Source organism: Cydia strobilella, chromosome 16 (genome assembly GCF_947568885.1).
Source record: "Cydia strobilella chromosome 16, ilCydStro3.1, whole genome shotgun sequence".
In the NCBI taxonomy this organism is placed as follows: Eukaryota; Metazoa; Arthropoda; class Insecta; order Lepidoptera; family Tortricidae; genus Cydia; species Cydia strobilella.
In genome coordinates this window covers 8,843,531-8,859,436 of record NC_086056.1, presented here as the reverse complement: position 1 = coordinate 8,859,436, position 15,906 = coordinate 8,843,531, and the positions used below count along the sequence as shown (strand labels likewise).

The 15,906-nt window shown below is 41.9% G+C and overlaps 2 protein-coding genes across 3 annotated transcripts in view; both read right to left on the bottom strand.

Moving 5' to 3' along the window:
* The window catches only part of LOC134748452 (CAAX prenyl protease 2), a 109,292-nt gene that overhangs the window by 60,152 nt on the left and 33,234 nt on the right, over nt 1-15,906 (bottom strand). The window lies entirely within an intron of this gene.
* LOC134748411 (dolichyl-diphosphooligosaccharide--protein glycosyltransferase subunit STT3B) lies at nt 1,560-15,818 on the bottom strand. Of its 2 annotated transcripts, XM_063683195.1 has the most exons (15): nt 15,516-15,818; nt 15,219-15,437; nt 14,779-15,022; nt 13,013-13,211; nt 11,099-11,270; nt 10,350-10,528; nt 9,486-9,670; nt 7,940-8,130; nt 7,631-7,733; nt 7,304-7,546; nt 7,122-7,219; nt 6,309-6,437; nt 3,801-3,885; nt 2,726-2,755; nt 1,560-2,188 (listed from the first exon to the last, which is right to left on the bottom strand). In XM_063683195.1, the coding sequence occupies exons 1-15, from the start codon at nt 15,695-15,697 to the stop codon at nt 2,111-2,113; spliced, it is 2,337 nt and encodes a 778-aa protein (XP_063539265.1). In that variant the 5' UTR covers nt 15,698-15,818; the 3' UTR covers nt 1,560-2,110. The 2 variants fall into 2 exon arrangements, with proteins under 2 accessions (XP_063539265.1, XP_063539266.1); XM_063683196.1 differs by lacking the exon at nt 2,726-2,755 and having other exon boundaries at nt 1,561-2,188; nt 15,516-15,817.

Genomic DNA, 15,906 nt, shown 5'->3' with positions numbered 1-15,906 from the left:
CACACGCGGTATCTTTAAGGCGTTTACTGCGCGAGCTAAACATGTGCAACCGAAAACACGCAGAAGCGCCCATCCAAATCTGTGCATGGTATATATTTTAAATTAGAGAAATGACAGCCTCTAATGCCTTTGCCAGAGTCGGTTAGAGTTAGAGAATGTCAACAAAATTAATTATACATTATTAGCAAGAAAACACTGTGTACTCCCTCTAAGGTGGGGACAGGGTGCCCCCACGGCAGAAGTCCCCCGTGTATGGTACCAGTCTGCACACCAAATGCTACATCAAGTATGACGCGAAATATTAATACATTGTCACTGCCAAGGTGTAAACAGGGGAAATTTCCCAGGAATATTCCTTGTTCCGGGAAAATTCCCACGGCCCATCACGAGGTGTTAACTTAGTCCTTGTTTTTTTTATATTCCATACTAAAATAACAGTCCACAACAATTCGTTCAGCTGATGTGTCATTTTAGTACAAAATTGGTACAAAAACAGGATGATTAGGTACTCGAACTGTCAATTTAGTATAGAAACCGTGCGCGTTGGAGGGTCTACCATCTTGTGGCCTGAATTGGAAACATAAACATGTACATTGCTCCGGAGCATGCATGAACTATAGGGGGCAGCACAGGAGTCGTCAGATTTTTGGCGCGCGGCGTAAATGTGAAGTTTATGCACAAGATGGCAGAACCTACTATGCACAATAAAACGTACGAGAACGGTAGATGGAAGCACTTGCTTTGGCAATGTACATGTTTGTTTCCGATTCGCGCCACAAAATGGCAGACCCTCCAACGCGCATGGTCCCTGATATAAAAATAGTTTAGCGTAGGACGGACTTTAGAAAAACCTCACGATGTAATTGGTAACGGCTTTTACTATAGAACCTACAGCGAAATCGCAAAACATCTGTTTCATACATGTCAGCGAATATATTTTAAAAGGTATGGTATTTTAATATGTTTTTGTGGGTATTAGTAACATATTTAACTCGCGTAGTATGGCCTCAAAAACACCCTAACTCGATTTAATAATGTCGCTCACGCAATCCGCATTACATAAGAAGGAACTATACTAACTAGCCCCGAATGATGAGTTAACATTAGTCTTAAATGTCTTTCCTTCTAATCTCAGTAACAAAATTATTGAATCTACCTATCTACAATACCATTCCTAAAATACAACTAGACCGTCGAACATTATACAATACATTACACGTTACATTATTGGTGAACATACTTATTGTCTTCGAAAACAAGGGAAGGTGGACAAAAATAATTATTACATGCATAATATTCAAACCGCTAAGAGACAAATGCGACGCAATTTAGTTATACCGACATATGATTTGAGATAGACTGATAATCAAACAGATGCTAAATCTATTAAAATATAAAACCGAGCAATTGAGAACTCCGTCATACATTAAGCCCCCTCCACACCCGTGCGCGAATCGCGGCGTGAAGCCGCGAACACGAGTGTGGAGTCTAGTTCCCTAATCAGCGAAATCGACTCCACACTCGCCTTCGCGGCTTCGCGCCACGATTCGCGCACGAGTGTGGGGCGTGCTTTACCTTGGAAATCTTACAATTATGGATTAAGAGGAGGCAACAGCAGTGGTCATTCCTCCATACAAACGTACTCGACTGTTTCCTCCGTGGTTTTTGAAGCTACAGCAATGATTTTTTTCAACAGATTATTATTATTAATCACACAAATAATTTCATGACCATTTAGATCTCAAAACTTCGTTACATTTGGTTAAGTTTTGGAGGAGGAAACAGTCGAGTACGAAACCTCGTTTTTTTAAGATTTTTACGCAGGATTTTTCACCTAAATAGGCGTTTTCCTTATCGCACTTGTTTTAGGAGCCACTTCCGTTAGCGAGACGGATATATTCACCTAAAATATTTTAATCTCAGCTCCCGTATCCTCTTAGAGCGTTAGTGACGTTTTAATAAAGGTGATTTCGGCATAAGGGCATTTCAAAGACCACTCGGTTCGTTCAGATACGTAAATATTGAAGTTAAAGGGATTGCGAGACGATATAGAGGTTGCAAGTTTACCACTGATGCGGAGTCACGGCCTCGTGTGGCAGCGAGCGCCGCGTCACTCCAGTCGGCCCATCTTCTTGCCCTTCACGACCGTGGGCTTATTCTTTAGGAGACCTTTTCTTCTTCGTGAAGTCTGTAAGAAACCAAATGTAAGTCTTAATAACGAATATGAATCAAACCCCTCCTACCCTTTGAATGCAACGTACAGAAAAAAGCTTCCAATGACCCATCATGCAATGCGTTCAAGTTTTTATTATGTACGTAGTAAGGCTTGTACATATGAATGCTTTACTACTTCTATACAATACATGGTATACTCTGAAAGGATTGACTGGATCGTATCTTATTTCATTGGAAAACCAAGGTGCAATTATAATTCTCTCGAAAATATCACATGAATAAACTGAACAACAGTGCATATAACATTGAAAATGAAGCGATGTGCAACGAATAGTGTGAATATCTAATTTAATCGTTCAACAAAAGAATGTCAAGATGATGATAGATGATGGCATTGATGGCACATTCCTAAATCTAACAATTTATACCGGTGTAGAACAGAAACTAAAATCTTTAAGAAAAACAACAACGATTAAAATAATACATGCACAATGGTACAATATCAGTAACAACACAACATGGACATCTAAAAAGTAGTACTATACGGTACCGTGTCAGACTCTCCTACTGATAGCGGTTGCTATAACAATGGAAATCGAGCTCAGAATACAAATTAACACTTGATAACAATTGCGAAAATTATAGCATAGCAAATTACTACAGGAAATATAAAATTATGTGCATTAACCTCGTAAGGCCCACCATATAGTTTCCCTATTTATAATTTGGACCTTGTTGTATAATAGATTAGGGTGACTTTCGTTTGTTTTACAAAACAATGAAACAAAAGAAATACTACTTTATGTAGTTTTTGAAAGGTTCAAATTAGATTGGAACAAAGTGTACATTATAATGCACATTGGGCCTTACGAGGTTAAAACTCAGTGTCACGGACTATAGGAGTCGTGTGTCCAGTCTAAGGTCTACGGACAAATTGTGATACACAGCAGAAACTAGTGCTAGACCGAAGTTTCGGTTTCGGCAGAATTGCCGAACCTTTCAGCCGCGTCGTAACTGTATTTTCGGTACGGTCCGGACAAAGTTTCGGTATACAAATCATGTGTCGGCCGAAGGTCTAGTTTTTGGCCGAAACTAGAGCAAAATCAGTTTCGGCTTCGGCAAAAAATTTCGGTCGGATTCTAGTAGAAACACACTGCTACAGGCTACGGCACACTATCGCTGATAGTCAATCAACGACTAAAGACTTCCACATCAAGTAATGGATAGGGACCTTAACGATTGACTGGCGTAAAATGGAGTTGTTCTAATGTGACAAAATCACGCATAGTTTTGTTACATCGGTTTAGCAATTGGTCCGGTATTCGATAAAATCCGGCTAAGTGCGAGTCGGACTCGCACACAGAGTTCCGTACCATTATCTATTGTTTTTAGTATTTGTTATTATAGCGCCAACAGAAATACGTCGTCTGTGAAAATTTCAACTGTCTGGTGACAGACAGACGGACAGTAGAGTCTTAGTAATAGGGTCCCGTTTTTACCCTTTGGGTACGGAACCCTAAAAACGACTTACCAATGCATGTCTTGCAAGACTGGAGGAATAGCCTCACTTAAAGTAAAAAAATTTGGCAATGTGGTTTGAGGATATCTGTTTGAAATGAGCCTACCTTTTTGGATAAACCACTGGATGTAGAAATTGTTCTCTTCGATAACGGCAGTCGCGGACGATTGAATTCGTCCGGTTTTTTAACCCTGGAGACAAATAGGTACATTTACTTAAAAATAATCATATCATTACCGCCAACATTATGATGAATACAATCAATGAATCTTTGATAATTAAGAAGTAGCGTCAACCGGCGTGACGAACGAGGGCGGGCGGGGGTGGGGCGGGGTGAATAGGGATAAAAACGGGGAATACAATTTACCTGATAATTTCTTAAAAACTAGTTAGATAAATGATATGACGCTATGTATATCTGTATATCCTCACTAGCCAGTGCTCGGTGGTGTAGGCCTCCTCTAGGTAGGTGAGGCGGAAGCCGCGGTGGCCGGGCAGCGCGCCGCGCGTCCTGTCGTAGCTATGTGTGTATATGTATACCTGTATATCCTCACTAGCCAGAGCTCGGTGGTGTAGGCCTCCTCTAGGTAGGTGAGGCGGAAGCCGCGGTGGCCGGGCAGCGCGCCGCGCGTCCTGTCGTAGCTATGTGTGTATATGTATACCTGTATATCCTCACTAGCCAGTGCTCGGTGGTGTAGGCCTCCTCTAGGTAGGTGAGGCGGAAGCCGCGGTGGCCGGGCAGCGCGCCGCGCGTCCTGTCGTAGCTATGTGTGTATATGTATACCTGTATATCCTCACTAGCCAGTGCTCGGTGGTGTAGGCCTCCTCTAGGTAGGTGAGGCGGAAGCCGCGGTGGCCGGGCAGCGCGCCGCGCGTCCTGTCGTAGCTATGTGTGTATATGTATACCTGTATATCCTCACTAGCCAGTGCTCGGTGGTGTAGGCCTCCTCTAGGTAGGTGAGGCGGAAGCCGCGGTGGCCGGGCAGCGCGCCGCGCGTCCTGTCGTAGCTATGTGTGTATATGTATACCTGTATATCCTCACTAGCCAGTGCTCGGTGGTGTAGGCCTCCTCTAGGTAGGTGAGGCGGAAGCCGCGGTGGCCGGGCAGCGCGCCGCGCGTCCTGTCGTAGCTATGTGTGTATATGTATACCTGTATATCCTCACTAGCCAGTGCTCGGTGGTGTAGGCCTCCTCTAGGTAGGTGAGGCGGAAGCCGCGGTGGCCGGGCAGCGCGCCGCGCGTCCTGTCGTAGCTATGTGTGTATATGTATACCTGTATATCCTCACTAGCCAGTGCTCGGTGGTGTAGGCCTCCTCTAGGTAGGTGAGGCGGAAGCCGCGGTGGCCGGGCAGCGCGCCGCGCGTCCTGTCGTAGCTATGTGTGTATATGTATACCTGTATATCCTCACTAGCCAGTGCTCGGTGGTGTAGGCCTCCTCTAGGTAGGTGAGGCGGAAGCCGCGGTGGCCGGGCAGCGCGCCGCGCGTCCTGTCGTAGCTATGTGTGTATATGTATACCTGTATATCCTCACTAGCCAGTGCTCGGTGGTGTAGGCCTCCTCTAGGTAGGTGAGGCGGAAGCCGCGGTGGCCGGGCAGCGCGCCGCGCGTCCTGTCGTAGCTATGTGTGTATATGTATACCTGTATATCCTCACTAGCCAGTGCTCGGTGGTGTAGGCCTCCTCTAGGTAGGTGAGGCGGAAGCCGCGGTGGCCGGGCAGCGCGCCGCGCGTCCTGTCGTAGCTATGTGTGTATATGTATACCTGTATATCCTCACTAGCCAGTGCTCGGTGGTGTAGGCCTCCTCTAGGTAGGTGAGGCGGAAGCCGCGGTGGCCGGGCAGCGCGCCGCGCGTCCTGTCGTAGCTATGTGTGTATATGTATACCTGTATATCCTCACTAGCCAGTGCTCGGTGGTGTAGGCCTCCTCTAGGTAGGTGAGGCGGAAGCCGCGGTGGCCGGGCAGCGCGCCGCGCGTCCTGTCGTAGCTATGTGTGTATATGTATACCTGTATATCCTCACTAGCCAGTGCTCGGTGGTGTAGGCCTCCTCTAGGTAGGTGAGGCGGAAGCCGCGGTGGCCGGGCAGCGCGCCGCGCGTCCTGTCGTAGCTATGTGTGTATATGTATACCTGTATATCCTCACTAGCCAGTGCTCGGTGGTGTAGGCCTCCTCTAGGTAGGTGAGGCGGAAGCCGCGGTGGCCGGGCAGCGCGCCGCGCGTCCTGTCGTAGCTATGTGTGTATATGTATACCTGTATATCCTCACTAGCCAGTGCTCGGTGGTGTAGGCCTCCTCTAGGTAGGTGAGGCGGAAGCCGCGGTGGCCGGGCAGCGCGCCGCGCGTCCTGTCGTAGCTATGTGTGTATATGTATACCTGTATATCCTCACTAGCCAGTGCTCGGTGGTGTAGGCCTCCTCTAGGTAGGTGAGGCGGAAGCCGCGGTGGCCGGGCAGCGCGCCGCGCGTCCTGTCGTAGCTATGTGTGTATATGTATACCTGTATATCCTCACTAGCCAGTGCTCGGTGGTGTAGGCCTCCTCTAGGTAGGTGAGGCGGAAGCCGCGGTGGCCGGGCAGCGCGCCGCGCGTCCTGTCGTAGCTATGTGTGTATATGTATACCTGTATATCCTCACTAGCCAGTGCTCGGTGGTGTAGGCCTCCTCTAGGTAGGTGAGGCGGAAGCCGCGGTGGCCGGGCAGCGCGCCGCGCGTCCTGTCGTAGCCCGGCGGACTTCCGCCGCTGTCGTATCTGACAAAAGACAACGCAAAAGGTTTAATACTTCTCATGCTCGTAAAGTTCGACTTTAAGTCGTGCGTAGACGACATAAAGTTGCTTATTATGTTCTTATGAGGGTCTTTAGTTTTTGACTACCACAATTATTTTATATAAAAATCAATAGTAAACTTTATTAGAATGTTTTAAGGTTCATTTTACGCGGTAACCTTTGTTAGTCTGCTATGGCCGATTGTGACATTCAAAGAGAGATTTTACTTTATGCACTAGAGCAGCATTTCCCAAACTATGGGTCGCGAGCGAAATTTCAGTGGGCCCTGAAACATAAAACGTCATGCCGACCTATCGGGTTAACAGCCGATACTAATAACATTTCATGCTGCTCATTTAAGACGGCCAAGAGGTGGGCCCCGAATTTCGCAGTTTTTGTTAGGTGGGTCGGAGCCCAGGCAACTTTGGGAACCACTGCACTAGAGCAAAAAAAAACATGTTGGCAGCATACACACGACATAAAAACGAAGTTTACGAGTATGAGAAGAAAAAATAAATGTTCTTATTCAGTTCCAAAAATAACGTTCCAAAATCGAAATCTTTCTGAAACTTAAAATCTGCTAAAACAGTTCAAACATCGGGGTCGACTAAAGTTCTCAGTTTAGGCAGATGATTAAAACCATGGAAAATTTTAAGAAAAAAACTCACCTATAATATGATAACTTGTACATCAAACAATTTAACATCGTTTTCGATGCTTCTGAATCTATTCGATATTCTCCTCTCTCTGTAAAATAGTCCGCTTCCTGAAACATTACAATCAAAATAAGAAACATTTTAAATACACCTCATGTATAAACAAATAAGGCTGAAATTTAAGAAAAGCATACATGAATATCCTTAGGATGCTCTCCTTCTGCGATCCTGACCATCCATATGAACTTATTGATGTCATCGCCGGAGTAGCCGATAGCGCCGCCAAATATCACGAGAACGTAGTCTACGTCCAACATAGTCATTATTTCATAAGCGGCGCTTTCATTACTCGCCATGGCCTTGCCGACTAGCGCGATGTGGGAATTATTCCACGTGTTATTATCGACTAAAGTTGTTCTATTTCCCATGCCCGCTATCTAAAAATAGAAAACATTATTATAAACCCTATCCTAAACAAATAAAGTTGTGTTTGAAGTGTAATTAAATCAAGTAACAAATACCTGGTAACCGTAATCCCACCAAGACATGACTCTGGCGTCTTCAGCAGTATTCTGTGATAGCCAACCGTAAGCTTCGCGGAAATCGTCCAGGATTTTGCGTGAACTAAAATAAAATAAAACAACTTAATAACAATGAATCGTTAAAAAAGGAGCAATTAAATATCGGAGACAATCAACGAAGCAACGGACTCTGTTTTAGGCGGGCAAAACGACTAAATGCATTTATTCTCATAATCAATTTTGATGCTCCGCCTATCTTAGTAATCGCTTGACTTCAACATTAGTTTATATATTTTTTTGTATCTTTACCCGTCGTTCCCGTAGCTGGCCAGCACGATGCTAGGGCTGGAGTAGGCGTTTGACGTGGCCCAGGTGCAGTGCACGGAGAACAGCATGAGCAGGATCATGAACGCGATCAGCGTGCCGGAGCGCACATTCATGCCGAGCCCGGTGTCGGCCGGGGGAGTCGGCTCCAGCGTCCGCTTCTTCAGCTTGCCCGCCTGTTCAGAGAATATTCAAATCTTTATTTCAGACAACTAATGGCCCATAAATTAATAACTTAAGACTAGGAAACATATTATTTAAAAAAATTACCATAACACCAAACAACTAATAAAACACGGTCGGGTGTCTTTTTTTAGTTTTTGCGGGACCGCCGGAACTTGACACCCTTCGGCCATAACTCCTTCTTGGTGAAGGTCGCTAACACCAAACTTCGCACAACCGCGCACGAACAGATAGACGGACATGCCAAAGCTATGAGAATTAACTAAGAAGTAAGAACTATATCACGCTAATTAAGAAGCTATAACAACTACCTTGTTAACTAAGAAACCTAAAGACGGTGTTAAATAAGATTCGAATCTGAAGCGTGTTTAACTGTTTATTTCAAGGGCCATCCTCCCTATGAGTTTGTACGAAAAAAAAAGAGTAGAATTCCTTTCTTAAAAGTATGAAAGTTAAAGCAAGCGCGTCATCATGAGCGCGCTTGCAGCACATATTTGCAATCACACACTATCGGAAAAACAAAAACATGATTGATATTGTAATAAAACACCGTAATGTACTGTGATATCAGGAAAACGATCTTTTAATTTGATTTACTCAATGACAATAAGTACTTAAACATGCTGATTCGTTTCTCATAACTAGGCCAGTTGACATGCATTTTCCAACAAACAGACCATGAATATTGAATTACTGCATTGTTGTATGTTAGAAATTTAAACCTTACTTCAATAAGAACATGGTGCACTTTTCAATATTTCATTATTTTTCATGCTCAATCTTTATTTATCGGTTGAGTATTTATTGGCAAATTAACATCATCTACCATGTCAAAAAATAATAAAAGTTATGTTAAATTATGTTATAAATACGAATACATGTGTCGTATATTAGAGTTACCTAGAATTACAAAACTTGCACATTCATTATTTGTGTTTTCACATTCCGTTCAAACCGTAGGGTCGAAATCATGAATTACAGTGTGTAATTATAATTACACCTGCTGCACACTTATGGACGCATTAGCAAAAAAAAATCTTTAATTAACATCAAACAAAAGTGTTTGCAACTTTGCATCCCTATAGCTCCAACTTCGACGTCGATTCGACGACTCACGACTCTTCCAAGCAGTAAGAACGTGCCATACTTTAACCCATTCAGCGCTAAAAACGACACGTAGTCGTTTTGCCTCTATGAAGCATTTTCGCTACATATCGGGAAACCCATGTTATTGCCTTCGAGTGGCTTCGACCGTAGCTCAGCGGTGAATGTGCGGGGGGAAAACATGTTTCACGATTTTCTACTGTCCATGACCTATTCTGCAACGGCGTTGTAAAGAGAAACATACCTTATCGTAGAGGTTCTTCTCATCCGAATCAGAGGGCGCGACGGGCAGCTCATCCTCGCGCAATACAAGGTCCAGTAGAATGGAGAACGCGATGCCGGCCAGCACGCACACGACGGGCGTCAGGGTCAACATCAGTCGCACCATGACACCGGCAAAGTATACAGCGCTAAGGGCGTACAGCGCCACTGGAAATTAAAAACAACTTTAATACATTGTATGATTGTATGTACCTAATGGAAAGGGTATTAAGTAGTTTTGATCACTGGAAAACTTATAAAAGTGATACCGATCTCAAAGTTAAAGAATGATGAGTAGCAAATCAACATTCCGGAGACGTGGAAAGATAAATGGGCCGCTGCAAATGCTGACTCTCGCTCCGGAATCGTGTACCCCACTCGCCAGCTTCCAGGGCTCGATCTTCCCCGAAAACTGTGGTGTCGCCTTAACAGACTTAGAACGGGCTATGGCCGCTGCAATTATTTCCTAAACATGTGGGGATGGAAATGTTCAGCCTTGTGTGAAGGCGGCGAAGAAATCCAAACCATAGAGCACATCATCGAACGCTGCCCTCTACAGTACCGTTTTATTATTTCGCGATAAAACTGTAACAATTTTACCAGCAATTACTTTAATTTTCATTGCTTTACCTTCCTTACGTCTTCTATACTTATTAGATGAATTAAATAACCCCCTTATCACATTAAAATGTATTGGTCATCAATGATATTGAAGTTATGAATATTCAGATTTTCACAACATTCAATTTGATTCCTATATAATGTTTGACATTTATGGTAGCACTTCCACATTCTATCAATTAAGGCTCCAGAATTAGCTTGGTCTGACTATCAACTTTTTACTTACCAAACACTCTTTCATCGTTGACATTCTTAATGCAATACCACAGGCCCACGGGGAAGGTGCACACCAGCACGTGCAGGTCGAAGAAGAATGAGGACCAAGTGGTTGGCTGGTGCTCGGACACGGACGCGATGATCGGGATGTGTATCTTGGCATAGCCCGTGTCCCATAGCGAGTAGAACCTACGTCACACATACATGTTACAAACATTAGGTTCTTATAAAAAATGTTTTAAAATTAATTACTAATTGGTTTAATATGAACACATATTCTGATCTCTACAAATCGCAATTGACGGACTCCCGTATAATAAATTTTTGCAAACGTTTAAACAGTGACTGACGGTACCGACCCTTACAGCGTTTTCACGTTGTCAGATCCGATAAATTCGTTATCGGTGCCCTATCCCTATCAAGTCCTTTGCATTAACGTTATATTTTGACCAATAGATTAGATTAGATTTAGATTTGATTATATTTATTTATTTCATAATATTAAATTACAATATATTGTAATAAATAATTTAATGTATTTAATTTATAAATTAAATTATTAAATTAAATTTCAAAAATAATCATTTAATTCTAAAATATAAAGGCACTTTTCTACATTTTACTTCTTTGAGGTCATATCCGATATCCGATACAGGATCGGATATTGTGAAAACGCTCTCAGACCTAACAACAACAGTTAGTACATAGCAGTAACAACTCAGTTGAGTAATAGGGTGGTACAAATCATGAAAATCTTACCGTCCACTCCACGGAGCGATAACGCCCATGTAGGTCAGCGCCACCACGGCCAAGAACACGAGCGCGGCGGCGACCAGTCCACCGACTATCAGTAGCTGCTTAAATTGTCCCTTGGGACTCAGTATATGCAGGTATTTGAGGGCGCCGACCGCCATCATGAGGGCGAACACGCCTACAAATTAACAGCTATATTGAATGAATGAATGAATAATATTTATTTCAGGACAAGTCCCATATTGTGCCATCAAATTACAAATATTAGACGCCGCTATAACGATTTTGTGAGCACGTTGTGAGGTGGCCTCATTTTGGACTGACATTTTCAATTACCTCCAATTGATCTAACTAAGATATTGATGCTCCCAATTTGTGGCACAGCCAAGAAAAAATAATAATTCTATTAAGGACAGTTTATCGTTCGTTTCGGTTATCTTAATCACTTTCACCAGTTTAACTAAACTGGGACTGGGAAGGCAGTGTTAAGGTCGGCAACGCGCATGTAACTCCTCTGGAGTTTCATGCGCAACTCCAGAGCGCATAAGGGCTTTTTTTATTATAGGCTACGGAAACTGCTTAACACGAGGCGGGCCGTATGCTTGCTTGCCACCGACGTAGTTTAAAAAAAACTATGGTCTCTGAAATAACTTTGTCCTCATAGAAGTGTAATATTCAACTTTTGACTGTGAATTCTTGTACGAAATGAAAATTAACAAGTTTTCGAAATCATTGGGTACCTACCCGGGAATGGCGTTATACAGGTGGTCAGGTAGTAAAAGGCTTAATTTCCCTGGAATTTCCGTCCATCCGTCCGTGATTCTAGACGGGAAAAAACCTATACTCATGTCATCTGATTATACAGATGAGCATATGAATGAACTTTAGCCTTCCTGACCGTTATTCTTTTTTTTATGAATAGTTTACGTAATATAACTTATTAAGAAAATGGGTTTATTTATACTCATACTTGTAATATAAATAATAATACTAAATTACTAATAATCATTTTATCTATTTGAAATCGGACCAATTTAACGCACTCATAGTAATTTCAGTTAGGTATTCAACAAGAATTTTACCGTTAAGATTATTATGTTTAATACTACACTACTCAAGGCCGTAAAACAATAAGCATGTTCAATAGTAAAACAGATGGTTGTGTATGTAACATATGTACATTGTGTACATAACGCACGTACAATTCTGTGATAAGGATAAAATGGTAGTTTGGACAACCATTAAATCTAAGGGACCTTATCATAACCGCAATATGTACATGCATGCTTTTCCTGTTAAAAAGCCATAAGAATAACTTCAAAACTCAGTTAGTTTTTGGTTTCACATGAGTAGAACTTGTAGCATTTGGAGACCTATACAAACCCTAGTTTAATTTATATTAAAAAAAAATCTGACCGTCATAATATTCTTACTTTCCAGGGCTCCTAGTAGCTAACTATTCAGTATGAAACAAGTACTTATGCAATGAGTGATACTTCTCGAAACCTTCATCACCTAGAGAAAACTTGCAGTGTAACACAAATATTGATATTGTTTGTTGCATATGGCAGCATTAGCTATGCTGAGTAACAGTCACTTCAGTGGCTTGAGGACTTCCAACAGTTCACTAACATGCTATTATCAATTTATCAGTACAGACCCTTACTTCAACAACGTCCAAAATACTGGAGATAACCCTTTTTTTGGTATTTTTTCCTAACCAGAACCATTACTACAATGCCCAGGACTGGAGTCAGTGGAGGAATATGATCCGAGCCCCACACCTCAACACAGGGTGAAACACACAGGGGGTAACAGGATGAAAAGAAGAATCAATACTATTATTTATTGATTGCCGATGAGGTTTGAACTCATGGCTTCCATGTATTCTGTTGATTTAAGGGTTAATAGAAGTCTTACCTGAAGCAGCCATATGTTCACTAGTCCGTATAGGCTGGAAACCAACAAATGGAATCTGCATAGACATCAGCAGGCCAACTATGTAGAAGACAGAGTAGCTCACAAACAGCCTCTGTGAGAACCGGCCCATGATTAACAGCACAAACACATGCAGGGGAATCAGGTTGATGATGAACACATAACCACCCCATGCTGATACCTGAAATAAAATGCTTAATGTATACTCATGTGACTTTCTTTTATTAATTAAGGGGGTCCGCTAGCTGGCGCGGGTGCATGGAGCGGTGAGCAGGTTAACGAAAAATAGTATGAGCAACGCTAAATGGCGAGGACGCGTGCGGCGGATGTTACCTACAATAGGGTAGTTGACACATGTTGAATTTTATGACTAGTTAAATAGATAGAAAATGTGCAATTTATCACAATAAATTGGAAACTTTTTTTTTTTTATCTGGTTTTTATGGAGGCTTTGGACACTCTAGGTGAACATGTCAGCCTCATGGGTGCTATCATGGTTCCCTACTCAAGGGAGAGGTCAATAAAGTGGTAAACACTGATTGCTTTGTCCGATATAGGCTCTGCCAACCAACAATTGATCTGTCCATTGTGCATGGAGCCCAGACTACCAAAAATTCTTTTTCTCAAGTCCGAATTCCGGACGCATTCCAACAACACGTGAGACAAGTCATCAGTCTTCTGACAGTTTGCACACAGTGGTGACGATTTAACACCCATCATGCACAGAAATTTGTTTGTAGGGATGTGTCCGGACCGGACTCGGAAAGCTGAGACTAACACTTTTCTAGAGAGGTTGGCAGAATCAAACCAGGGTATCCACAAGGGTCTATCTTGAATTGTTCTGTACCAGATTCCAACACCCCTTGATAAAGCTTGTTCTCCAAAATGGTATTCCCATTTCTGTAAACATCTTTTTTTAATTCTGGGAATTACTTCACTTGAATATGGTATAGATGCGAGTACAGAGCCATCCATTACAGCGGTTTTAGCAAGCTTATCTACTGCCTTGTTTAAAAAATATATGGGAATAATAAAAAAATACAAGACCTCAGTTTAGAAAAAAAAAATATTTTTACAAGCTTTTGGTTTTTATTAACTTGCAATGTACCTATGTAAGTAAGTATGTATGTAATATGTAACGGTTTTTTTATTAGTGTTAGTTGCTCCTTTTGTGAATTGAATGTGTAAAATACATATATTTAAATTATCATTCTAAGTGAATTGTACAAATTCTTATGAGAATAAAGAATCTTCAAACTGATAACATAACATGCAAAAATATCAAGTGTCATAAAAATTAATAGTAAGTACTCAGTTAAAATATAAAGTTATAGTGACATTAATATTTACTTCATAAAGTTCAGTTACCAATAAAATTGCAAGATTTAATCAAGATACCATGTAAACTACATGTGTCATCCCCAAGTTGCTCCAACACAAGTCTGCTCTATCTCAGAATTTGATAGGTTAATTGCTTCCTCTTCCATGTCTTTCAATTAACATGACTTAATTGGAGTATTGAGAATCAAATAGGTCATAACTCCCATTGGACTCTTGTAAGAAAGTCCAATATTATGAATTTAGTGGAAGTAGTATGTTGAGTTGATGCCCTTGTTGGTCTTGTTGATTAGACCAATTAGAAAAATAAATTAAATTAAAGGTTAATTAAGAATTATAATTAATTAATAAGTTAGTTAATAATACTACCATAAATTACATTTTTCATAAATTAATTTGACCCCACTTACCATGTAAAAGTAAGAAATAGCAGTGCAGATAGACCAGAAAATGGAACCACTCTTCACACTCTTCAGCCAAAGATAGTAAGTGAACTGCAGAGCAAAGATTGCAATTCCCTCATTGTCATAACTGCCAGCTACGGACCGGCTGCTGTAGCCGGGGATGATAGCAATGAAGCAGGCAGCAAACAGACCAGCTCCACGAGACCATAGCTCAGATGTTAGCAGATACGTTGCTATGGCTGTCAAACCACTGTTGAAAATAATTTACTGTATATTATTACAGCAATACATGGAATAAATGTTTTTGTTTGCTAAACAGCTATATAACATTACTAATAAGAAAACCATTTGAATTTTGTTTAACAAAAAATACAAGGAAATTAGGAAGGATTTAAGACTTTTTTTGCTAATGTAACAGAATAACATAAGTAAATAAGAAAACATACCTGAATACCGGAGCTAGAAACACACAAATATCTCTGATATGAATGGGGATATTCAATGTGTGCAGGATCCAGTGTATGGTCCCTGAAGTGATCATAAGGCCCGGGTACACGGTACCGCCGACAATACGCCCCAAGGGGTACCATGCTCGTTCGTCAAACCAATTCAAAAAGTTGTAAAACCCGTGCTGTACCATATAAGCGGTAGATCGGTAGTTGAACCTAGAACACGTACATCGTTTAGAACGATGGGAGGGGGCCATACACAGAATAGGTTACAAATCAAATTAACTATCTTACCATGGGTCAAACTCGTGTATAATACTCTCAAACCGTATAACAGCGAAAAGCCGAGAAGCAAACCCGGCCAACCAAGCTAATGTGAGAACCGTAACAGTGATAAGCGTACTGAAGCCGGTCGTGTTATTAAACAACCCCTTGTTGGGGCCGTTGGCCGGCTTCACGGAGCTTACAGCCGGCATCTTCTTATCGTAAAACACCGCAAACTATTATAGGAATGTTTTTTCATACATTAGTTCCAGCAATTCGATTTTGCGAAAAATTGACTTTCAGCCGACTGACACGACACGTCTCTCTTTAAAAGGTTGCCAGAATTAAAAAATCTATGGATGCGTTCAGAAGGCCAAGTTACAGTTGTAATATTATTGTGGCCAAGTTTTGTGGAAAACCG